Source organism: Cyphomyrmex costatus, unplaced genomic scaffold (assembly GCF_001594065.2).
Source record: "Cyphomyrmex costatus isolate MS0001 unplaced genomic scaffold, Ccosl1.0 scaffold28, whole genome shotgun sequence".
Classification (NCBI taxonomy): domain Eukaryota; kingdom Metazoa; phylum Arthropoda; class Insecta; order Hymenoptera; family Formicidae; genus Cyphomyrmex; species Cyphomyrmex costatus.
Genome location: NW_017276910.1, coordinates 203,859 through 230,145, shown reverse-complemented (window position 1 = coordinate 230,145; position 26,287 = coordinate 203,859). Strand labels below are relative to the sequence as shown.

Genomic DNA, 26,287 nt, shown 5'->3' with positions numbered 1-26,287 from the left:
CCTCGATTAAAAGAAAAAAAAAATCGATTACTCATCGTGGAAGAACCTCGTTCTATCTTCCAGCGATCGTCTATATCGCGCGCCTACATTATTTCTATCGTTAGCGCCATTCTCGTGGAAACTCGTGTAAACGGTAAATCGAATAAGCGACAGTGGAAATTGCATCCCTGCATTGCAGCTCGTTTTATATAGCAAAAGAGATACCGATAGATGCACCGTATATCTTTTCGTACACCACACCGTCGTAGATTTTCACACCCGTCAACGTACGACTGTTGTTCACTGCACGTTTAGCATCGGCTGTGTTTTGCCCGATCCTATATATGATCCGCGTTCTCATCGCATATTTAGCGATAAATGGCTGCCTAATTTCCGCATCAGTGTCGATTAATTTTCGACATTGTACGTGGGACTTTATATCGAACAAAATTTGAAATTACGCAGCCACGTTCGGTAAATGCGGCGCTGAATAAGTGGTGAAAATGTACGCGAAAACAAAAATGGACACGACGTCATTGACATATGAGAATCTCGATACGAATCGGACGGCCACTTTTGGTCGTGAATGCGGTGAGGGTGCGGACCTATATGTCACTTTTACGCACCGTGAATATCGCCGGGACCAATCCATGAGCTCCTCCCTCCCCAGTATTCGAGATATCGTTTGTAATATCAATGAAAAAGAACAGCTCCCTGTTCTTGTCCCTCGCGCGGAGTTAATAGTGCAGCTCCTCTAATAGCAGTGAAGGAAGAGCGTCTCTTTCCGCGTTATACAATACATATATCTGTTGTGCCTGGGAACAGGGGGTAGAAGGAAGTGCAGGAAGGGACGACAAAAGCATATCATATAGGCACACGTGCGATCGAGTGTACGGATCTCGCGAACAGTCGGCGGACGCTCTATATAGACAATCGTCATTTCTCCGACAGAGTTAATCATAGCTACGCGTTTCCATTTTTTTTTTTCATTTCTTTTTTGGATGACTCAAGATGAGACAGCTGTTCTCTTTTGGACCAAAATTGCGATCGGTCGATTACATCTCACAAATTCAATAACGACCATATCTAAACATTCGTATTGTCGTTTCTTTTTATCTCATGGCACATCTCTCTCGATATAAAAATCATTATCAATACTAGCACACAAGTTGAAAATAAAAAAATTCCGTTTAAGGGATTTCAGAGCTGTTGGATTCGTATTCTTCATGCGTTGCAAATTTAATTAAACCGCTAGCATGTTGGGTTTACTCTAATGATATTAAATAATACAATAATACCATAATTATCTCTCCACATAGAATAATATAGCTGTATATTATTGGCATATGTTACAATTCTGATATTTTATTACGCACAATCGTAACGTTGCTTTTATATATGTATATTAAAATACATATACATTTACTTCTGTAATTAAGTTTTGTACGTTACCAAAACGCATTCGTAGATCAGTACTCGATCTTACATTATTTTCTATTTCAGTAATTAAACATTTAGGAGATTTACTTGTCATCGTATTTCTGGCTTCACGAATCTTGTCCTTTAATATTTATCTGCTTAAAATGCAATGATGACATTAGTCGATAAGATAATTTTTTTTAATTCAGGAATGCACGCACAAATTTCTACGCGTGTCATTTTACAATAAATACATTACTGCCCGATATATACATTTGCATGTAATTTTTTTTTAGTTTCTTAAGCTACGTATTAAATCCGTTTATTGTAGCCGGAAAGATTGATGTGTTGTTGAAGGAAGAAATTAATCAGATGACGCGAAAAATAAATGACCCGTCGCATAAAATAACTCAATTGCATTCATAGAGAAACTATGTGTACAGCCGTATATTATAAAAAAAAATGTATTTAGACTTTTAGATGGATGATAAAAATTATTTATATTATTAGAAAAGTGAATACTGCTGACGGATATGGAAATTGAATGAATAATAAATCCATCGTGCAAATTAGGTTAATATGAAAAGTTGGCAGGAAATTAACATTTAAATAGTTTCGCGGAGATCAAGTTGATACAGATATTTAATTAAACTATGAGAACTCTTAAACTCTTTATAGATCTCCACGTAAATAGAAAATTTATTTTCCTTGCACAAGACATATATGATTGGTTGAGTAATAATATTTAGAAAACGTTACATGAAACTTTATTCAATGTGTTTTCTCATTCTTTTCTCAGTATTTTAATTCTAAATACGTCAGTTTGGAATGATAACAATTTGATATATCTTGAATGTAAATATGAATTTTTTTAATTATAAAGCTACACTTTTAAATTTAACGACCAGTAAAATTTCATGTTTTTTTAAATTTTATGTACAACTTTGACTATTTTAATATTTTATAATTCTATATTTTTTATAAATAATCAGTATTACGAAAGCAAATAGATGATAATTTCTTCTTCTTAGCAGTTCAATTGTTACCTGATAGATGCCTGATGTTTAAACCTATTTAGCTAATTTAGTTGTTTAATTATTATGAAAGATACGCACACGAACACATCACGAGTAAACCTTCATTTTCGACATAAAATATAGAAATCGGAAAGAAGTTTCCGACATTCCAATTAAACCGTTTCGGAGATATTTGCGCGTTACACTTTTTGCGAAATCTACGTAGTATACTTACGTTACACCCGTTGGTCACGTCTAATAAGGGATATGAATAATTTGTTGATGGAAGACCGTTTTCTATATTTATTCTCATTTATGTGCGGTGCTGTCGGTTTGAGTTTGCTCGCTGCTCACAATTGCCCCGATTCTTTGTGCCTTAAAGACTGGATTTCCTATCCAGGGTTGCACCGACCATGCACTGGCTGTGTTACGTCTTTACCACTTTAATCATTAGGGACTATACACGGTCTATGCTGTGGTCATGCTGTCCACGCAGTTGCTATGTTGAACAACTCTGAGAAAGAGATGTACAGGAAAATTAATACGTAATTCGTGTAGTCCTTGACACAATTCGTCAATAAACAAATCCAAATCGGATCACTGCATCTTATTATAGTATCAGTTTTTGTTACCCTGATGTTTCAAATTGGATTTTTTAAACGCGTGTTTTTTCTTTGCTGCTTGTTCTAATTTAAAAGATATAGCTGAAACGTATAACTCGTACTTATTTAAAAAAAATTGAAGATGAATCTTAAAACTTAGAAGCTATAATTCGAAAAATATTTAAATTTTAGTGCCTAGAGAGTGTAAAATATATGTTGTGATATAATTTATTTCACCACCTCGTGCCTATCATCTATAACGTTACGTATACACGCAAAAGCGATAGAATGGAATACATTGAGAACATGTGTCTCAAGAATCATGTTTGAAACAAGAAGCAATAGAACGATGTAAGTGCAATCCATGTGTAAATTGAGACAGGTGCAAATGGGTGTTTGCATATTATTTAAATGGAAATAACACCACCCCTGCAATTTCCTGTGACATACAGAGCACCGCGGGTACAGAGCTCCCCCGTTATGCAGCCCTGTAAATGGAAGCCAGCCATAATTCGACCCTGACTAGACTATATATCCCGTATCGGCAATACGAGTACGTCCACGCACACATACGTTATATTTCACGGAATGCTCGCATGCATGTTGCAATATTCAACGCTGTTGACTCGAAATAAGAGAGCGGGAAAACGCACGGGGTTGCATTAGGAGATCGATGCCGATGACTCCAAATGTCCCTTCTTTCCTCCGCGGTCCGACCAGGAGAAACATTTGGATTCAAATACAAATGTACTTATACGCGTACAATGTATGTACATTCGCGCGGGAACGCGCGGGAATTCCGAGTCGTAACGTTCGGCTGATACTTTCGGCTCTCTTCCGTGATAAATGTCTCGAACCAATAAGTCCAACGTGACGTTTGTAAATTGTCCGATGCAGCAATTTGTGCCGAACTTCGCGGGAATATATTCGAAAGGGAAAACATTGCCGTTTGATCCAAAGTGCGATCTTTGTTTTACTGCATTCGGAGAAAAACAAAGTAGTAGCAACTACGTATAATAGGCTTTCAATAAGCCACTGCCTAAGCTTTAAGTCTTAAGCCGTAAGTAATTGACCAATCACAGCCTAATGCAGTTTAACGTAAGAAGAATAATACAATCGATTATGATTGGTCAATTTCTTACGGCTCAAGTGATAACTTAAAGCTTAAGTAATAATTATTTATGAAAAAAGTCCCACAAGGTGAAAACTGTACAAGTTTTGAATATGCAAAATTAATGTACATAATTGAATAAACAACTTTACAGTTACGATAACTGTATGTCCTGCACTAATTCTACGTACAAAAAACTTACGTAATCGCCACTCCTTCGCAGTTGCTACCACTATATTTTTTTTCTGAGTGCGAAATAAATAATAGAGCAGGAAGTTAAGGCGAAGTCGAGTGAAATAGAATACAGAGTAATACGAACGATGTCTCTTCTTCAATAAACGATAATCGCGCGTATAGAGTTATCGATCAATTTTCGAATTACATGTCGTTTCCCCTACCTTAAATGACCCAGTAAAACGACCAGAAATGGGCGAGGGGAAGGGGGAAGGAGAAAAAAAAAAGAAAATGCATATCGGCGGCGGGTACAATGAGCACGCACGCACAACAGTTTTTAAGGGGAGAAAGCGAGAGTGTGTACAGACTCCGTGTGTATGTGCGATCCGCGCACACATTGTTGCTCTAGTGCTGCATCATAGGTAGCGACGTCTTATATATGGTACCTACTCTTTTCATGACGGCCAGTAACGTTAGCATAATTTACAGTAATGTACATTTGCCGCTTGCGGTTTCACCATCGCGTTCGCTCCTTGCGCTTTTACGTTGACCGCGGGATTGCCGGATAGCCATCGGACACTTTTTCTCTCTTTTTTTTCCTCCTCGCGAAAACGCGTACCTATTCTTCCCGACGATACCTCCTCGCTTTCGACATCGAACGTCCCACTTTAACGCCTGGCGCAAGCAGGTCTACGATATAACGCGATGTGCTAACGCCACTGCTCTAATCGAAATTGATTAATGATTATTGATTATCCATTTGCTGACTCGTTACAAACGCGTTAAATTTATTCTCGCCACGTGTTTACTTACGTGCTGTTACTTTCCATTTAATGTTACATATTCTGTGCCAAGTGTTGACCCAGAATGGAAGACCCGATTTATAGTTTGCGTTACTATTAAATCCAGGAATCGTTTTTGTGATTCGGAATGAAAAATCTGGCAATCCTGATCGACTTTGGGGCTCTGATCTCGTTACCTTTCTGTATAAGCGTTTTCCGTTGGTTTCGCTGCTGTTCAGGATTAAGGGTGAAAGTCCGGTTTTCTAATATCAGGTTTTTCTAATATGTATAGGGTTCGGTTAATTGACAGCGGGATGTGCAGGTTACGCGGATACAAATTGAATTTTATATATACATCTGGACATCTGGATTTTTCTAGATGTGACTCGGATATCAGTCGGACAGCTGATAATTCCGGATATAACCGTATAGAAGTTTCATATATCCAAACGGACACATATATTACACGGATATGTGTGAAAACTTCTCGGATTCTTTGATAACTCTCGCTACAAGCATAAAGATAAACGAAAAAAAATCTTGTGTCGACAGAGACACTTTCATGTTATACGTGAGTATAAATTCTTTAAATATTGGAAAAACTTTCCGGAGATTACCGAACATCCGAACTTTCGTCGAATTCGACTTGAGCGCGGTTCTCGAATCTTTTATCGGATATTCCACAGAATATCTCAAGATTCGATATCGTGATACTGTCAACTATCATTTGCTTGAGTCTCGCGTTACCTGCGCATACCGTAAACGCCACGAATTGTACATTGCTCCGTTGTATCGCTCGACGATATAAATACAACGACGAACGTCCGACAGTTCTTCGGGAACACGTAGCTCAATTGGATGCAGTGGGGTGCTTAATCGATCTGAAGACAGATTCATCGAACGTTAATTTCTCGTTACGAAATTATTGTTGGACATTTTTGTCGAGCATTTCAGCTGATACATCGTTTATAAGCTTTCAACAATAAGCCATTGTGTGAGACTGCATCCAGCAGAAAAAGCAGCTTGTAAAATTCTTGAATATAATTGATTTGTACATTTAGATTCAGTGAGGAACTAAGGCAAGGCCAATTATATTAAAGAATTTTACAACAGTCGCAAAACTACTTTTTCTGCTGAAAGCAGCCATTACCTATAAGCTGTGAGTCGTAAGAAATTGATTAATCATAGCCGATTATTGTTCTCGCATGTGATCGGTCACATTTCTTACGGCTTAAGACATAAAAGTTTAGATAATGGCTTATTGTAAATAGCCTATTACATGTGACGCATTTTAACGTGACAGTCGTAAAATGAGGATACTCGGTATATCGTTTCAGTAAAAAAAAAAAAAAGAAGGAAGGAATAAACCTCTTCTTCTTTACGTCGTGTATTATTATTTATTTAAACTTAACTTAAATTAAAACTTCCATGTAGATTTACTCGAAATATATATGGCCTCAGCACTTCGCGGGTTAAATGCCCCACGGACATCCGAAAAATCTGTAGAGTATTATAGGACAAAAACATGTGCCCCCGCACTAAGTGACCGTACACAGTGACACGCGTAATCACGTACATATTTGCATACACGTTCGTCGCGACCACCGCCCTCTCTCTTATGCTACTTAACAGTCCTTTTGACTTCGTAGGTAGATACGTATGATTTCGAATTATACGACAGCGACGTCGCCGACGACGACATCGAAGTTAACCGCTGCAGTTCACCACTGTCGTCGAATTGTCTCCATTATATTATCGCTAATTTTCCTTATCGTTATCATTATGAATTACGAATTATAATTATTATACACGACGTATATATATATAGATATATGCGAAATAGCTTGTATAAAAGAAAGACTAACGCGATCTTGACTTCTTCGGAGGCAAGATGACGAGCGCACGTTTCTTCTAGAAGAGCAATTCGAGGTGATGCTGTCATCGTCGACATTATTGTATTAACGACATTATAATTTATTCTTGTAACGTCATTATCGTTATCGCTAATGATTGCCGTGATTGTCGTCGGCGCCTTCCGCAGCGGAAGTTACCATCGTATATACATTATATATATAAATAAGTAATCGTTCTGCCGCTAATCTCGCGTTTGGGAAATCTCGACGTGAGAAATCGGTGCCCCGTGATTAATACACTGCGTATTGTAGTCGACGATCGTGACGGGTAATCGAATAAGAGAAAAAAAAAAAAAAGAAGAAGAAGCGGGACACAAAGGCGAATTATATGCGTATATACATGTATATATTTATATATATGTATATATACATGTATACATTATATCACTATATCGAGAGTTGTGCGCTGCGTTTACGATTTAAGCTAGTTCATTTGTAAATAAAGACTATTTGACTCTTTGACTTTTTGTGGTATTAATTATGCAGCACGATACTTCAACCCCAATCCCATAATTCCCGTCCCGTAATCTCGCATCCATTAGTCTAAACCCGCGCAAGCGAAATCTCATCTTTATTCCGTTCGAAAATATTTTCCTATATTTGCGCTGCGAAAGCGACAGCGACGTCGCTCGACAATGCTACAGAAACAGTGTCGCAGACAGTATACAGATGCAGTCGATGACGCTTCCTTCTTCTGTTGGACAGTTGTCTCCGCATTAATAGATCGTCTAGCGTACCGCTACGCGCTTTATGCACCTTGCGAAGCGTGGGATAATTATAACGCTCAGGCTATACAAGCTAACTGTTGGTACGTGAGACACATGCCGGCATTGTCTTCCAACGTGCCGTCCATGTTAATACCCGGACCAAACGCTACCCTTATGCGAAAGGGAGTAGTCCAAGTCTCGACTCGGCAGTTACCCTCTGCGTCGAGTTCGTTTCGGCCGCACAACGAACTGCCGCAACGCTCTAAATTGCAGATACCTGCCATGTTGTTTCCCGGCTAAAACAGACATTTGCAATAAACTAAAGCATTAAACAAGATATTACTTCCGTCTTCTGATACAAAATGTGCCAAAGTTGCTCTAAGAACACGATAGTATCGCTACACTTGTCTTAGTGCCGAGACATTACCGTGTTTTCTGATTAACCCTTTGTACACACGACGGATATTTCAATCTAATACAATGGATTATTCGTCTCTCTTATTTTGCATTATTATTACAAGAGTATACAAAAATTATTAAGCAATTTTTACTTTAAAATCTTTAGAAATTATTTATAAAGTTAGGTACTAAAAAAAAAAAGAAAAAAGTAAAGCACATTATCGTTATATATTTAGTGAATGCGGGAGCATTTCAAAGAAAAGAATATTAAAATTTTAGTATTCACAACACAAATGATCACATAAATCCAAGTTGAAAATTTTTGAACGGAGTAATAAATTATGTAATGGTAGAAGTTGTGACAATCATATATTTACATTATTAGGCATTGCTAGACTTTAGCTACATAATTATTATTCAGGTAGCATGTTCATAATCGCAACACAAAACTTATTGTATCATGTTCCAATTGTGGACCTATACGCGTGCTATTTGAGTATAATTAAGAAAATATTAATTAAACACGACGTACCGTAATAAATTCCTCGAAATCACAAGGAATAAGTATCCTGTCTCTGCACCGTCTTCCGAAGGAAGGTACCGAATTCGTGTTGGAAATAAAAGTCATCTCCTGTTCAGATAATCCTGCTCCCGATCCCTCGACAATGTCCATACCGGAACCGTTTACAGAAGCGACGTTTAGATTGGCAGCCGCAGAGGCATTTCCGCTGTTCGCAGCGATCATTGCGGGAACCGTGTTATTGGTCGTATTGGACAGATCTTGAGACCTATTAGGACCTATCCGAAAAGAGTCTCGCGTGCAAGGCTGATAAGAAATACCGCACATGTCTCTCTCCTGACGTACGCATAATAGGTAATCGCGTTCGGCGAGGTATCTGCCGTTCGGGAGATAATTAAATGTCCTCAGTGTGCCGTTGAGTGAGTGAAAGTATTGGAGACATCCGACCGGTGCACGTTGCTCGAAACCCAGCTGCATCACCCGCATCTCCCACATTCGCGACTGCAGTCCGCTTGGCAGCCGGAAGTTTAAAGTGATTGGTTCGTTGCCTTCGCCCACGTCCACGTACACTGTGCCGAGATATACAGCAGTCTGTGCTATTTAAATTGCTCGAAAAACGTACACGTGCCCGAGATGTTCCGCGCGCCAATAGAGATCGAATTTTAACACTAGATTCGCGGTACTACAAAAGGAGCAATTACGGAGATTGTGTAAATAATTGTACAAACAAATACTCACCGTGTTGCCCGCTGTTCCATCCACATAGTTCGAAAGACGTCCTGTTATTGTTAATTACCATAACATCGCCGTCGCACACGCCAGTCAAAGCGTTTGGCTGACCCTAAAACAGTCTCTAGTTTCACATATACCTGCACGGGGAAAAACGATTTGTTCTAAAGTATTTAAAAGTTCAGTTAAATACAGATCTAATGTGAGTATAAATTTCATAATGAAAAATGTTGCACACAGTTTCTAGCAACCTCTTGACTATACATAATTATTCTGATGGTTTAATAAAATTATTTTCAGATCTGTGTATGTAGTTAATTTTTTTAGACGTTTTAGCAAAACCGTTCTTTAATTTAATTTAAATTTGGTTTAATTTGATTTGATTCATTTAATTTATTTTCCGTGTATTTTTTCTGCTTTTTATACTTTGTGATTACTCCATACACATCGCTAACTCAAACGAATTATGTGCGTTTTATTTATGTAAACATATTCCAAATATGCTGATGTCATTTGTCGCCATTTTATGTAAAAATAACGTCTACTGTCGTCAAAATGACGATAAATAACATCAGCTTGCCACCTGGAATATGTAATATAAAAACTAATATGCGATCTTTCTTCATGTTCACTTTATTCTTACGTATTTTGTCCTTTCCTCTTTTTCCCCTTCTTTTATTTTCCTCATATTTACAAATTTATTTATAAAATAATAAAATTAAGTACCAGCACATTTACCCGCAGGTAGCACAATGTCCAAAATCGAGATGTAAGACGTCTTAAAGATACCTTGTGTTCTAATTTTAGACATTGTGCCGTCTGGGTGAAAAACAACACTGACTAAGATTTTCACAAATGCTGCTAATATCATCAGGACAGTATCCGGAAATTAACGTTGGCGTATAGTTGTTTGAAGAAAAAAATTCTGCATTCTTCACACGTGTCAGTATCGACATTATCTTGACGACTTATGGAATACTAGATGTACTAAACGATACTCGGGGGAATCGACAGTTGCAACTAGCCTATTCCTAGATAACACTATAATAATAAGACATTCCTGAGACTTACAATGTTGAAATGGACGAAGTCGATCCTCAACTGGCTGACCTCCGTATCGATTTTCCGTACAAGCACTGAGCAGTTCATAGGCCGGTCGATGAGGTTGGGAAAACCAGGACTGGTCACGTAGGTCAGATTATTCTGTACCTCATTGTCGCAGCTTGCCGTGACTGTAAACCATATTAATTACTGACACAGTTAACAAAATACTTGTACCGACCGTAGGGTGTTTGCGTTTCGTACGCTTTGGAATATTTAATTAGAGTAAGCACCCACGATATTCGCGCACATTTCCGTGAAATTTTACGTCCGCATTTAAGTCAATCCAAACAAGATCGAACGCGAAGTATAATAGCATTCACCGTTAAACTCGTTAAATTAGCATTAGTGACGATTAATAAAAGATTACATTGATGAACGAATAATGAATCGCCTTACATTTACGTACAGCTCGAACTTCTGATGCTCGAACGTTTAAAGCTCAAACTAATAATGCGCTTTTAGCCTTCTAAAGTTAAGTGGGAAATCAGACACCTGAGTTCTATAGTGGCTTTTCTGAGGAATACTCAGTATAAACTTTTATACTTCATTTCCCTCCCCTACTATTACACTTTAAATAACTCTTTTCTTCAACGTCTTTCCAAAATCTATTAATTTTTCACGTAGATCGATCTATACGTAAGGAGAAACACGAATGTACAAGTGCGAGGAATTATGACGCAGTTGCTATTAATTCACCCAAAATAGCCTGTTTCCGCCGAAATTTCCTGTTTAAAATTCACGTCTATGCGAACGGATTAAATGCGAATGCCAGACATTCTAACACTTTCGTGAAGTATCTTACTGTGGGCGTCGCCTGCGCGATATTCTCACGAACAGCCTCCGGCTTCGATAACGAGTTCTCATTCAGGCATTCAGTGACCGTTTTAGAATCTCGGGACGCTATTCAACGGCCCGTTGGCTAAAAGAAACGCACGCTGCCTTCGCATGTAGATCTTACTTCCTCCGGCGTTGCGAGGAAACATCACGGTGGGCAATATAAAAAATGTATGAGCGGCTGATGTCGCGTTGCAGGCAGCGTGCATTCAACGATTCAACGAAAAGAGTGCAAAAAAAGCAAGAGATAGGCAAGATAGGTAACACAACTTTCGATTTGAACCACATTACTCACCGTATCTATAATATATGTCGCGTATGCAAAATTATACACATATGTATGCACATATATAACATAGAATCTCGGATAAATACGATACCTCAGAATCGGCGATCTATACTCTTAATTCTAACAATACATTCTTTGACAAATGTACAACTAATTTTTTAAATTTTGTATTGTAATTACTTTTAAGCAGCTTTTGACTATAATAAAAAATCCAGTATCGCAATCGAAAAAAATGTTTATCAATACACTTTTAAATCAATTTCAAAAAACAAAACAAATTTAACTTATCACGGCTTTATGCATCGAAATAATATTTGCTGCAACTTTCTGTAAATAATTTTTTTTAATACAAACGGATCTAAATACAATTTTTTTGTACGAATATTTATTATAGTTTTATTAATACATATAAAAAATTTAATTTAATTTATGATGCTATGATCTTATCGAATTTACAAATAAGTTATACTATAAAATGAGATTTTGTGAATCAAAAGGCAAACAGATTAAATAAGAAAATCGTGCTCAAAAATTTTACACTCAAATAAACGTAATAATACAATTTCTCTCTATGAATTTTTTATATTTTTGATCATACTTTAGCATGTAATACATACATCCTTAATTTAACATACATACACATTTTTAACATAAAACATTACAATGTTTAATTTATATTAAAGATTAAGACTATACTTTATTTCCACCTTTTGATAAATCTTAGCTTATTCGTTCTGCTGTTCTTGTTCTCTAAATTTTATCTCTCTCTCTTTCTCTCTCTCTCTCTCTCTCTCTTATCCATTAAATAAATTACCACATGTTTATCCAAGATGGAACAACCTGCCCTAAATAAGTATCTTAATGAAACGAGAACGTAGACAGGTAGTAGGTTCTGAGAGCGCAAAGAGCGCTCTAATAAATCGCGTAGATTGAAAGTCTCCCATAGAAATGTTACGAGTTAAAAAATATCAGTACTTAAAAGAATATATATATATATATTTTTTTTATATATATACACTGTCGTCTGCTACTTATTACATAATTGCCGTTCTAATCCCGTAAAATTGTGATGAGCTATTTATATCTAAAGGTCACGTCCCCATGTCTTTGACCATGAGAGCATTAGAAATTTATTTGTTCGTGTTATAGCTCTCGTAAATCCGCTCGAAGTGTATATGCATCATCTTTCTTCCGTAACGCATCAAATTTCGCGATATTAAATTATTTTTGCGGAATGACGGCATACGATAGTAAAACTTAGACTTTCAGGATGCAACGTATAAGGATGGCAAGAAGTGGTATTCGCGAAATCGGTCAAGAATCCGTACGTACGGTATGGCCGTGTTTTCGACTGTGGAATAGCATGTACCGTGGCGGAAAAAGCGAATGGATGCAGACCGAATAAAAAGCAACAAGGAGCGATTGGACGAGAGACTTTATAAAACAGAGACGGACGATGGAACGGTTTCAGGCTGGCATATAAGAACTTTTCCGCGCTACATGAGATTTAAATTGTAAGTCGCTTCATAAAATGAGACGAGAATGTTCGTAATAATAAAAGTTTAATCACCATCAGGGATGTACACCTAAAAATAATGCTATAAAATTCCTATTTTAGCTACATTTAAATTATCTTACCTTCTTAAAAAGAAAATTAACATCGTTAGCCGCATAATAGAGTCTTAATTCGAGGAGATTTTTTTTTTTTCCAGTAAATGAATCGATATTAAATTTTTTAGGAATAAATAAAATCTGTACTAAATTTACCTTCCACTAAACGTCCACAGAGTCTGTCATATAATCACCGTTAATGTACATAAATGGTGCATTACTTAATGAATTTCAAGTTTGGTACCTTCACTTAATGAGAATTTAATACGGTGGCCAACTACGAAGTTGTTAAGTCTAACGTCGAAAATTTTAAGCGCTTGGGCGAAGTAAATTTTAGAATTGGAGATGCACATCGTTGATGTCTATCTTTCAACAAATTTCAAATGGATTTTGTGAGAATGTAAAATGAGCTGAAATTCTACAGAAAATTTATCGCTAGAAGGAAATATATATATATATATATCGCAAGTGTCCATAAAATGTAAAATTTCACAATATAACGCGCTTAGAGGAGATACGAGTCCCGCAATTCGATTACATATGGAACTCTGCATATTGCAATATTTGTAAAATAGATTTTTAAAGAACGATATGCTCGGTCACGCTCGATCATATTTGCGAATTTGTTGAAAAGCAATGTAAACAAGCTGCCGGAGAGACAGTGGACCTCGTACAGTGCAACACTTGTGTCCGCACCGAAAGGCAATTAAGTAACTGTATAACCTGGCCTTCAAGTTCTTCCTCGTGCGAACTCACCGGGTAAGCGTATACCGTTCCTCCTTTTTTTCTTTCCTTCTTCGAGTGCTCCCTTTCACGCTATCGAGGAGAACGTGCTGCTTGAGATCGTCCCGAAGCTACACCCGGCTATCGCGATACCGTTAAACTTAGCAGAAAAGCGCTGATCGATTCGGCATCAAATCGACAACGCGAATACGAAAACTGCGGTTGCACGGATACAATTTTAGACGCTAAAAATAACATATAACTCCTAACCAGAAGTATATTTTCCGCATTATTTTTGGACGACATTAAACAGCAGTGTCGCGTAAAAGAAATAATGACGTAAGAAAGAAAATCTGATTAATCAGTTATTTATATAAATAAAAACAAATGTTCTATATGCAATGATTGCAATTATTTATACAAAATTATCTAAATAAGTTATCTAGATAAATAAATAGTTTCATACCTTATCCTTACGTAAATTATTAGAATACACATATGTATATTATTTCCTTATCTTAGATAAAAGAAGTGTTACTTTTTCAAATTATATCTTATATCAATTATCCATACTGCACCAATATAGATTAATTTTAATCTCGATTCAACTTACTCTTTACCTTTTTCTAAAAATTAAAAAGCATGAAGAGTAAGTAGAATCGAGATTAAAGTTAATCTACGTTGGAGGATACGGGCATAAGATATAAATTTATATTAATGTAACGAGATTAAAGTAGGATTTTAGAACATCTCCCTTTTTATGTTTATAAATAAACGGACGTTTATATTTAGTTAATGTTGTTAGATGAGTGCGATTCAGGACTTGTAATTCTAAACATTAACTAAGCTGATGTGTCAGTGCTATTGCTTAATACGCCCGCATTTTTTTATAATATTTGATTTAAGAAAGGAATATATATATATACATTTAATTTTAACATTGAAACAGTTTTATGTTTAAAATTTAAATCTAAAGAATTAAATTTTTATTTTTGATTCACATGTTAAATAGATTTTCTTCAAATAAAAAACATATCTTGCTATTATATACTGGTGTGTCAGTGGAGCATCTTGGCATCAATAGAGATAATTTTGAGTTACCTAAACGGAATACCGTTTATAATTGCACATGCCTAAAATCGGAAATTTCTCTGAGCGTAAACAAAAGATAAAGATAGAAATATAACGTGTATCTTAAGGGATTAGTCATTTCATCAGGAATTAGAAATATTTGCGGATAAAATACGACGTGTCAGAGAGACGTCACTTTTGTTGCAGCCAGAATGAATTGACGCTTCGGTAGGTCCCTCCAGATAGGTTTCACGATATCGCTTTTAAGATGACGCGCATGACAAGTTATATTCACGTACGAATGACAGGCATACTCACATATGCAGCACACGCCAAAACCGAGCGCGCACGGTCCGTGAGATTGCCCGCGCTGAATACGGCACTCATATGTGTTCATGCATATTCCCTGACGTCGTTTGTCCTCGGACAGGCACTCTTCCTCGACCGGAACGGGAAAGAAGTTCAGCACTGCGGATAAACGCGAAACGAGTCAAATAAACTCGGAAAAATCCCCTCGTCCGTTCTAACCGTTAAATAACGTCACTTACTGGAATGTAAATAAATGTAGGAGGTATGGATAAAAAATGGTTACGCGAGAAATTTGATGAAAATCTACAGATACAAATTTATGGAATGCATATAAAACAACAAACTGAGAAAAAATGTAATAAAGTTTAATAAATATTTATTTAAATAGTATTAATTAAACATTTATTTGCAGTAAATAAATATTTACTCATTTAAAACGATAATACATCAAATTAATGGTTTTTGTATTAAATATATCTTTATATTTAGTAAAATATTTAGTTAGTATTATTAAAAGGACGATTTATTAAATTTAGTACATTTTTTCAATGTAGAATTACTTGCAGTATTTACTTAGTCTTTTTATTACATTTAAGTATCATGCTTTACGTTTTATATTTGAGCACTTCCTCGACAAAGATTTAACTTCATTGTATTATTAATTTTTACTCAATTTCTTAAATAATTAATTCAAATGCTGAGAACAATCAATTATGTTTTTTTTTAATCAAAAAGTGACACACGTTTGATTGTTGAAAAACAAACAAGTAAATCAATAGTAAGAATACCATCAAAAATTAATAAATAGCATTTGCATAATTATTTTTTGAATTGTATTATATAATTTATCATAATATATATGCATCATTTAATACGCAGAAAATACACTTGGAAAAATAACTTTGCAAAATTTCTAAAATTGCATGCACGTTGCAAGGAAAAGAATTTATTCTTTCATTTACGTCTCTCTCAAATCAGACAGCAAACGCGATGGCAAGCTAAGAATAGCGATGCAAAAGACAGAATTTTCTTTACAAAATCTTCAATTTTCTTCATCTTAAAAGAGGAAGACAATGTCAGTGTCAACGTTAGTTTATGTCCAGTGTCAGTGTCACAGTATACATACGGTCGTCACCGTGATAGTGGTATCATATTTTGATTTCGGGAATTATTAAAATACGTTACTAGGAATTATATACGAAACAAAAGAAAAGGTTTACTGAAGTATTCAAAAATTTAGTTAGATATAGATTTAAAAATTATTTTGTTTGGATTATTAGAATAACTACATATAAAACACTCTAACTGATTACTAGAACGTTTTACCATCGACGCTTAAGAATTTTACAATATTTTGATAATCCAACAAAATTGCTTTCAGGTCTTTATTTATACTGAAAAAAATTTGTTTATTTGATTAAATTAATCTAGTTTATCTTTATTTCTTTCGATGAAAAGAACGTATGTATGTATATTTTGAAAAAAGTATTGATTATTATATTCTCCAGTAAAAGAAGATAAATTAATATTTCTATTAATTTAGTCAAATATAAAATAATTGATTCAGTCAAACAGGAACAACTTTTTTTTTCTCCATATAATTAAATTTTTAGTTACTTCATCAAAATCGTTCTTTCCTAAGTATGGATATTCCTCTTTTCAATATCTTCACGTCGTTTGTGCAATGTTATACTCACCCCTGGAAAATCGAGTCGCGTCACGTTCGAAGATCTCGTTAGACGTCGGCTTATCCCCTGCGTGATTCGACCAGAGATTCAGTCCTAAGAGCGACCATTGGTGTGTGATCTCCGGTAAGGTGAGTAGCACGCTAACGCTACTTAGCGTGAACCAAATAGAACACCATCTCCCCACCGGTGAAAATGATGCTTCGGCTACCGTGGCGATACACAAGATAAATATCCCATAGCAGCGTGATAGCATAATCGCGCCTTCGGATCACCGGTATTTGCGAAAACGCATTCCTGATAGCGCGAAATCGTAAGGACACATCCACGCTAACACTGAAGATCGAGGCCGCCGACTGACCGTCAATGGGACCACGCGAATGTGTCAGGCCCACGCATCTCGGGGCCTCTCCTGCCACCGGTTACGATATCCCCATATGAGTTCCAATTACGTTTTCGTATGTAGGTTGATTTTTTATTGAGATAACAATCAATGCGTGTCATGACGTTAACAATAAATGTGTTTTGATCATTTAATACAACATTTCGAATTTTTATAGAATTTTTTAATAAATGTCTTCTTATAATACTTCATTCTTTAAGAAAAAAAAAAAAAAGAAGCTCTACGTTAATAATAAAAAAGCAATAATGAAATAAACCTAGTAAACAGAACTAAACATGGTATATAATTATTTGTCTCTGTAAAATTGTAATTTGCATTTTGTAATTAGATAAAATAATTATTTTATTAAAAGTATATTTTTTCTAATTTTAATATTTTTATTTTGTCAAATTGAAAAATTAAATTGTTTTGTCCAAATTTTTTTATATATCACTCTTTTACTTTAAAAATAACCAAAAGATTAAATTTCCTAGAAAAGAGAAAAAGCTATTCTTTTTATTTGATTATAATAATAGGTATAATAAAAAAAATGTCATTTTTATTTCACAATTCTTAAAAAACCACCCTTTTTACAATTTTTATAAAATTGATAAGTTAGTTATAATTTTTCCCGAACAGAACAATAAGTCACAATAATGTCAAAATGACATCAAGATAAATCAGAAATAATTGAAAAATGGCTTTTAATAATCATTTTGGAGTCATTTTGATATTATAATGTCTTATTGTTCTACTTGATAATTGATTGGATAATTTACTTAATTCATTGGTAATTATTAGAAAATTACTTTAAATTATGTTATTTTTAAAATAAAAGAAGTGCAGATCTAAATTATAAATTACAATGTGACTTAATCCACTTTTATTTAAATTTGTATATTATAAGTTGTATAATCTTATTTTTCAATTAACTACAATTGAATAAATACCGAAAATTTAAATATTATAATTATTAAAAGTTCACAGTTGTAACGAAAAATATCTCAGTTAAGTTTCTTATACAGAAAATTAGCTTTTACGAATTTAATACCAATCTTATAGTATATGTATATACTTTTATACGTACATACTTTTTCATATTTTTAAAAATTTCTCTTTCTATGCAACATCGACTTTTTATTCTGCCGTACCGACGTACGTTATATGTGAATTTGTTGTATATCGTACATTTTCCTGAATTACCATCGATCGATAAGAATCGATTTTTATTTCAGCGTATGCACGTCATAAAAAAACACACTGTTCGTTTCGTGTCTAGTGTATTCTATAATTCTAGGGTATAGGAACATTATTCGTGTTTCATTGTCGTTCGTTATTACAGACAGATTGTAACTTGCATCCATAAATAATTATAAAGCAAATGCCACCACGGGTTTACTTACGCCATGATGATGAGAAACTATTTTGCTGTTTTTTCGTAAATGAGCGAAAGACGCTTGATCTACGACATTCGCAATCTTACTGAATGACGACGATCAGAAATTAGGTAAGTCAACTTCGACGGCTCGCCGAATGTCGTGAATGTAAAACGAGAATAATGAAATTAACGATCGGTGTCTGACGCGAGACGATGAGAGGTGTTCAATTTTCAGAGAAATATCATACTCGTCTTCGTTAGTGTTTATGCATCGTCGCGGATGCTCCGCGTTATCGAAACGAGCTCATTTCGCTTCTACGAGGATACGTAATGGTGTAAACGTTGCCAATACGTCTTAACCTCCTGCGTTTTGGGTGCACGATGATTAAGTAACGCGCGATCGCGGTCTATCTGTTCGGGACGAAATGCCGGATTAAAAAATTTACACACACGTATATTTATACGGCATGGTTACGAACGATTGACTCGCGGAATATTTTATCTCGTTAATTATCAGTCAATTTGGCGAAGTTAAAGAAAGTCTTAACTTTGCCCCGTTTGTGGTTCCTATGGAAATCAGTTCAGTTTAATTTAGTGGTTTTTTGGTGGTTCTTTGTAGTGGAACGGTTCTTGGAATTCTCATATTTCTTTTATAGTTGGTAAGTAGCTGGAGGATTGTTCAAATACTCCAGCAAGGTGGTAAACTGCGATTACTCTCAGCGATCTGTAAACGCTAAGATAAAACAACTTACCTTCCCTTGTATGTGAAATATTGTAACATATACATATGTAAAAATTATACTTTTATCCATGTTTTGTTATTGATATAATATATAGATAGAACACACATTCCACAATAAGCCGTTACATAAACTTTAAGTCTTAAGCAGCACAAAATTGACCAGTCACAGTCGAATGTGAGAATAATAATCGAGTATGATCAAAGTAAGAGAGGGAGTTAATTTCTTAAGCTTAAGACTTACAGCTTAGGTTTATTGTAGAAAGCTTATTAGTTATTTATATGCAGGTTTTACATTTTTTGTACTGTATTATACAATAGAATCATAAAATCTTGTTTTGAGACATTTATGAAACATAAGAGTAGAATATTGTAAAATTGGAACTGATTGACTTAATGAGTAAATGTGACATATTATAAAATTTAATCGGACTACTTCTTACCGCGTCTTCTTTCATAATTTTCATTATTTTAATTTCTTTAAAGCATTGGAATTCTTATAATTCATATTATTTTATATTTATGAAAATAATTTATGAATTTATAATGTATTCTGCTTTGTGCCATGTGTCTATTATCATGTGTGCACATGGAATATGCAAAAACTCTTAAGTTTAATATACTTCTAAAGTTAAGTATAAAATTTGTCTTTGATGCGTATGATTGTATTATATATTGGATATATATGATACACCGTAAATATTTATTTCGGTTAAATATTAGTTGTTAGCACATGCGGCAGTAATAATGGTAAGTAAGTACGGCTAATTAAAATTTCCAACTATAATAATTAACAAATTTGATACGCTACCAGAAACCGCTACTACAGGGTTGGCTACTGCAATACTGAAACTAAATTCACACAGATAGACTCGGTGATATCTGTGAGTGCTTATACTTTATTGGTGTATTATGATTTTTTTTCTAATGTGCTTCTTTGTAAAAAAGTGACCTTCGCGAATCTTGCAATTGCAATTTTGTGCCAACCTTGATGTACTATGGCCATCACTTTTTTGGCCTTATAAGATTTCGATATTTTCAGAGAATATTTCCGGTGACCGCGCCATTCACTATTACGGCTGTACCATGCAGAACTTCGATGATCTCGATATAGAGGGACGTAATCCTTCTCATTTATCAGGAGAAGCTAAAGAAAAGGTAAATAGAGGATGTGAGATGGCAACAGAAACGATTATGTAATAGCAACGATGAATTGTGCATAATTGTAGTATAATTTCGAACAAATATATCTTGTCAAATATGCAAGTCCAAAGTCCAATTCGAAATAATTGTTTTGAACATGCTGTGTTATTATGTCATATATACATTTAACGTTTCATTCTCCGCAAAACTAATATATGGACCATTGTGAATTACGGATATTTTTTTGAGACTAGCATTCGACAATGGAAGATCATCTGCCTTACGAATTGTTTATTTTTCATAGGAAGAATATGATCGGAAGCGTATAATGAGATGCAGCGTTACCGCTGAAGACGGTGCACTGAGACCCGTTTACTCCGAGACCGAAGATGGTGATATATGGTGTCATATCTGTAACGTTGCTTTATTCGGGGCCCATAAATTGATAAATCATAATTTGTGTAATCGTCACAAAATGAAACTGGACGAGTGGCCATATCCGGTTATGCTATGGTCCAAACGACCGGATGTGGCCAAGATGGTCGCGCCAGTGCAATCTACCACTATCAGCGATACCCTGGCGCCTGGTGAGCCAGTACCACCTGGTATGGAAGATCAAATAACGCGGATTACGTCGATACAAATGAGTTTAGATCGCCATCAAAGTTCGCCACTCGTCGGTCTCGAATATCTGTTGGAGTTGGTGGACAATGAGTCCTGTGAACCGAGTTACACGTGTGTTTTGTGCGACAAGCGTGGCGATCCGCGCACAGTAATGGCTCACATTACCAGTTATAATCATCGAATTACATATCTGAATAGACACTTTTCAACTATATCGCGAGCAATTGCAGAGTTACCGCGTACCCCTAACTATAAGCGCGGGGCCAATGAAATATCGGTGTTAGTGGCGAAAAAAATTGAAGAAAAGTTTGGAAGAATGAAGCCGCAATTGGTAGACAAATTTCAGTTTGAAAAGAATAAGATGCAATATATCAAGAGGGTATATCAGGACGTTCATTTTAAGTAAGTCCAAATAATCAATATTATTGTCGTTGATCTTTTTTTGTCATTTAAGTTTGTCACTTATGTTCAATATGACACCGATATTAGTAATACGATGTTTTAATTTATAACATTTGAATTTTTTATTTTACTTTATCGTATAATAAACCAATTTGACTGTTTCCTGTATGCAGGGAAACATCAGACTGTACATTTATGGATGTTTATGATGTGCAATGGGTAACCAATTTTGATGAAAAAATGGCAGAAATGAATGGTAATAATTTGAAAAAAAAAAGTGAGTATGCATTATGCAACTGTGTTTGAAACGATAATTAGATTTTTAAAATAAAATTTTTTAAATTATTGATTTCTATCAAGATTCGCCTGATAAAAATATTGAGGATAAAATTAAAAAAGAAGAGAAAAAAAAGGAAAAAGTAGAACCTAAAAAATTAGAATCTAAAGGAGAAGTTACGAAATCGTAAGTAAATAAAATAATAAAATCACAAAATATAGATATTGACAAGTGTGATATTAATAAAGAAATTTCTATAAATGTTTTGTTAATAGATTAACTCATTTCCAAATAAAAATTTAAGAACTTTTTATTAAAATTTTTTCAATAATTTAATCTGTTTTAAAATTTCATTTTTTTCCTAATTATTATTTATAAATTTATAAATTAACAGAAAAATAGTACTTTTTATTTTATCATTTTCTGTTAAAATTATAACTTTTGAATTCGAATATCTTTTAACTTTAGAATTGTTTTTATTTTAGGGGTTTTAAAATGCGTATAGTCAATAAAGAGAAAATGAATCTTCGTAAAACCTCACCGAAATCTGAGGAGAATCCAAAAAATTCACCAAAACGACCCTCGGATGACATCAAGTCGCTTTCATCACTTTCGAGCATATCTAGCAGTCCATCCCCATCCCGTTCAAGATCTCGTTCACCGAATCGAAATAAAAGAAATTCCATCGAAAAAAACACAGGAAAGTATCGTAGTCACTTGCGACAATCACGCGATCGTGTCCGTGGTAGATCGCGATCACGATCGCGATCACGGTCTTTACAGCCTCTTAGGGAACGTGACAAGTGGGACAAATACCGCGAGCAGATTAGACGCGCCGAAGAAACACTAGATCGTGCTTTAAAGTTTCACGAGAAGAATCCTGAAAAACATCCATCTTATCCAGACGAATGGAAAAAATTCTGGAATAGACGATACAAGGAACTCCAAGCCGAAGGTAACGATCCAAGCAAGCATGACTTCAAGCCAGAATGGATTGAGTTTTGGAACAAGCGGATGCGCGAAATCCACAATGAACAACTTCAGCAGCGAAAAGAAGAAATTAAAAAAAGATTGGAATTACCTGAAGACAAACCGCCGGAGAAGTGGATTCCACCGAGGCGAGAACGAGAACGAGAAAGAGAGAGAGAAAGAGAAAGAGAAAGAGAAAGAGAAAAAGAGCGGGAACGAGAACGAGAACGAGAACGTACCCCTACGAAGCGCAGTAAGCTTGCCATAGAAAGTGACGATGAAGTAGAGTACGTTGGTACGAAAACGGTGATCAAGTCTGATTATTACGAACGCCATGAAGCCAGAGACCGAGATTACACGTATCCTACGTATTCACGTGGAAGAGGGAACTTATACAGCCATTATCCATCGCGTGTTAGGCCGATATATTACGCAACACCGTATCCTGTAAAAAATGAACCGGCCACTTCATCGCCTATCGCGGAAGAGGTATTAACGGAAGATCTTGAAATAGTCGGTTTATTGCGGTTACTCACAGCTCTTGAAGGACAATTAGGTTCTCTTGGACCTAAGGTAGTATCGCTTTTGTCAAAAGCCTTAGCGGCTGAGAAAGCAAAGCCAAATTCCGCTGAAGAACTATTGTATGATGAAGAGATGAGCGTCCTATTCGAGACCGTCAAAGAAAAACTCAAGGGTCAATTGTTCGCGGGTATGGTAGAGAAAATGGCGATTACGGCCACTAAAACGGCTGTACAGAATATCGCTAAGTTGCTACACAAAGCTTCTGAGAATAAAAAGAAATTAGAAGAACAGAAAAAGAAAGATCGAGAAATTCTGGAAACTATTAAACCCGTAACAAGTTACATAAATCGACCCATATACTCAAGACCGGTAGAAATAGCTGTCCCGGTTATTAAATCTGAACCAGTGAGCGTACCAGGTGTCGGTACAGTTGATAAAGTCGCTATTGCTCAACAGATTGCCGCGGCTCTCGTTGCGCAAGGCAGATCAAATGTCTCGCAGGAAGAACTGGAAACTCTGATTAACGCTGTCGTTGGTATGGCAGAAGCATCGAAACATTCCGACAAACCAGTCACCACTGCTGATTTTGTCAAAGGTCTAACGAACAGCGACACTACCCCTCCTCAAGTAACAGAGCCTGTCAAAACGGCGGTCATTTCGGTTGAGTCTAATCAATCTCAGGTTTCGAAAACAGAACCGGACAATTTGTCAGACCTCGATCTAAAACTGAAATTGCAAAAGTTTAAAGATCTGAGCACAGAGGAACAACACAGTCTCATAAATTCTCTCAAGAAGCTTGAAGCGAGCGATCCGACGAGAGTGGAGAAGTTGAGAGACTTCGTTAATCTCGGCATGACGTCACCGTCAAAGTCATCGATAACAGGAAATATAAAATCACCATGTTTGGAGATTGAAATGTCCATTGCCAAAAGTAAAAAGAGCACTTCTCCGTTTTCCTCTCGTAAAGGAAATCAGAATCCAACAGACGATGAAGATAAGTGGAAACCTAAACTGGACATGTTCGCGAATGACGAAGACGAAGAACAACAAATGACAAAAGATAGTGATGATAAAACTAAGATCAAGACGATAGACTTGTCCGACGATGATGACGACTATACATACGAAGATATCTACAAAGCAGCGAGCAAGAATGTGAGCGAGAACGAAAAAGCGAAGAAATCGCGTACTTTTTCATCGAAATCGTGGTCTCGATCGCGATCGCGATCGCGGTCACGATCAATGTCGAGAGTGAGATCGCGATCAAAATCACCAATATCGAGATCAAAGGAAATTACAAAAACAAATGATCCCAACGCGATACTAAATGAAACTAAACGTCTGATTGCAAACATTATGTGCGACTTACCGAACAAATACGTTCCGAAATCGTTGAGTCTGGGCGAGAAAAAACCCGAGCTCAAAGTAGGTTCCAATGAGCCAGCACCGCCTGGTGCAATGCCCTTTTACAATCAAAATTTTCTTTCAAATAATAATCAATCACGGTCGCAAGAACAGCCGATGACCTATCCTAACTTGTCGAATCAACAATTCTCAAATTATCCACCACAGCCACAAATGTTTCCTAATAATCCCGGACCTGGATATATGGACAATAGTTACAATTATCAAGGTTATGGAAATCCAGTTAATCAAAGTCAATTTGGGGGACCGTCAAATCAGTACCCTCAGCAAACAGCTTACGGTTCTTACGGTGCACAACAAACTGCGCCTCCGTCAAACTATATTCAACCTTCGTCTCAGCAATACGATCATTACATGCAGCAACAGCGGTTTTATTGAACGAAATGTTCTCTGTTATCAATAATTTCTTTAATGAACATTCGCATTGCGGATTATTATGTCTGCAGGATTAGGTCAGTTCTGTGAACTCGAATGAAGTCCCAAGACTCGTTCTCTTTCCACGCACAGATACTAAACTGTCTAAGTTCTGTACTCGTTTTTATTCGTGCTTCATATATTTTTAATGAAGTTAATCAGATTCTATTTCATAATTAGCCAACAATAGATGCACATCACTTTCGTTTTAGTTTGCAGAAATACTTCCATAATGTTGATCAGAAAAAGTTGTACTTATAAAATTGTGATTATAGTGAGATATATATGTTCCACCTTATTATCCGCATATCTCCATTTTTATTTATTTGTACAAATGCAACATCTATATATTCACACATCAAAATAAGTAAAAAAAAATCATATCGTCATATTGACATTTTTAAATGAAATAGAATCTTGTTTCACGCGCACGACGTATAACTCGCAAGAATGTGTCAATTGTATGTTAAATATGTAATGTCTGAAATATTTGGTTTTTTTATCCGTTGAGCGCATTTTTATCCGCAATTTGCATTACGTTTTCGCATTGAATTTTCATGTATCTGCTGTGCGGGTGCGTGTCAGTGAGATTTATTAAACTGTGTATATTGACCGAATGTATCGCGTTGTAGTGAGCATTGTACATGCACGAAGTGAATGTGTGTCGTTGTTACATACATCGTGCAACTTCGACCAAACAAAAGTAAGTAAAATAAAGACTAATCGCTAGAGCGTGTGCATCGTTACAACATAGTTTTACTATATTTGTAATATATCTGATAAAAATCGCACCCTCTGCTTTTGTTGCATAGAAAATGCGACAATACTTAACAAGACAGTTCATAATAAAATTGTGTAAAAGACGCTTTAGATTGTAGAAATTTTTGCACGATATCCAGGATTTAACATTTACTACAATATAATCAATGTAATTCTTCAATAAATATATCACAAGAGTAGCACATTAGTAGTGTGTAATATATTTTCCATTAATTTTTAAAGTAATATGAACTTTAACGACTTATCCTATGTTTC

The 26,287-nt window shown here is 35.6% G+C and overlaps 2 protein-coding genes across 2 annotated transcripts; one reads left to right on the top strand and one right to left on the bottom strand.

Annotated features, from left to right (window-relative positions):
• Positions 1–7,668: 7,668 nt before the first annotated feature.
• LOC108774943 (uncharacterized) lies at positions 7,669–17,233 on the bottom strand. Its single transcript, XM_018541192.1, has 7 exons — positions 16,990–17,233; positions 15,832–15,864; positions 15,302–15,451; positions 10,423–10,583; positions 9,361–9,463; positions 8,635–9,191; positions 7,669–7,999 (listed from the first exon to the last, which is right to left on the bottom strand). The coding sequence occupies exons 1-7, from the start codon at positions 17,231–17,233 to the stop codon at positions 7,781–7,783; spliced, it is 1,467 nt and encodes a 488-aa protein (XP_018396694.1). The 3' UTR covers positions 7,669–7,780.
• A 1,449-nt stretch (positions 17,234–18,682) lies between these two features.
• LOC108774981 (uncharacterized protein CG7065) lies at positions 18,683–25,487 on the top strand. Its single transcript, XM_018541241.1, has 6 exons — positions 18,683–18,866; positions 20,519–20,634; positions 20,924–21,645; positions 21,819–21,922; positions 22,006–22,108; positions 22,408–25,487. The coding sequence occupies exons 2-6, from the start codon at positions 20,563–20,565 to the stop codon at positions 25,214–25,216; spliced, it is 3,810 nt and encodes a 1,269-aa protein (XP_018396743.1). The 5' UTR covers positions 18,683–18,866; positions 20,519–20,562; the 3' UTR covers positions 25,217–25,487.
• The last annotated feature ends 800 nt before the right edge of the window (positions 25,488–26,287 follow it).

Coding starts and splice junctions, on each gene's coding strand:
- LOC108774943 (XM_018541192.1), bottom strand. CDS start 17,233: ATGCTATCACGCTGCTATGGGATATTTATCTTGTGTATCGCCACGGTA. Junction 9,464..10,422: donor ACTTCGTCCATTTCAACATT/GTAAGTCTCAGG, acceptor AGACTGTTTTAG/GGTCAGCCAAACGCTTTGAC. Junction 9,192..9,360: donor ATGGAACAGCGGGCAACACG/GTGAGTATTTGT, acceptor ATCTCGGCACAG/TGTACGTGGACGTGGGCGAA.
- LOC108774981 (XM_018541241.1), top strand. CDS start 20,563: ATGCAGAACTTCGATGATCTCGATATAGAGGGACGTAATCCTTCTCAT. Junction 21,646..21,818: donor TATCAGGACGTTCATTTTAA/GTAAGTCCAAAT, acceptor TCCTGTATGCAG/GGAAACATCAGACTGTACAT. Junction 22,109..22,407: donor AAAGGAGAAGTTACGAAATC/GTAAGTAAATAA, acceptor TTTTTATTTTAG/GGGTTTTAAAATGCGTATAG.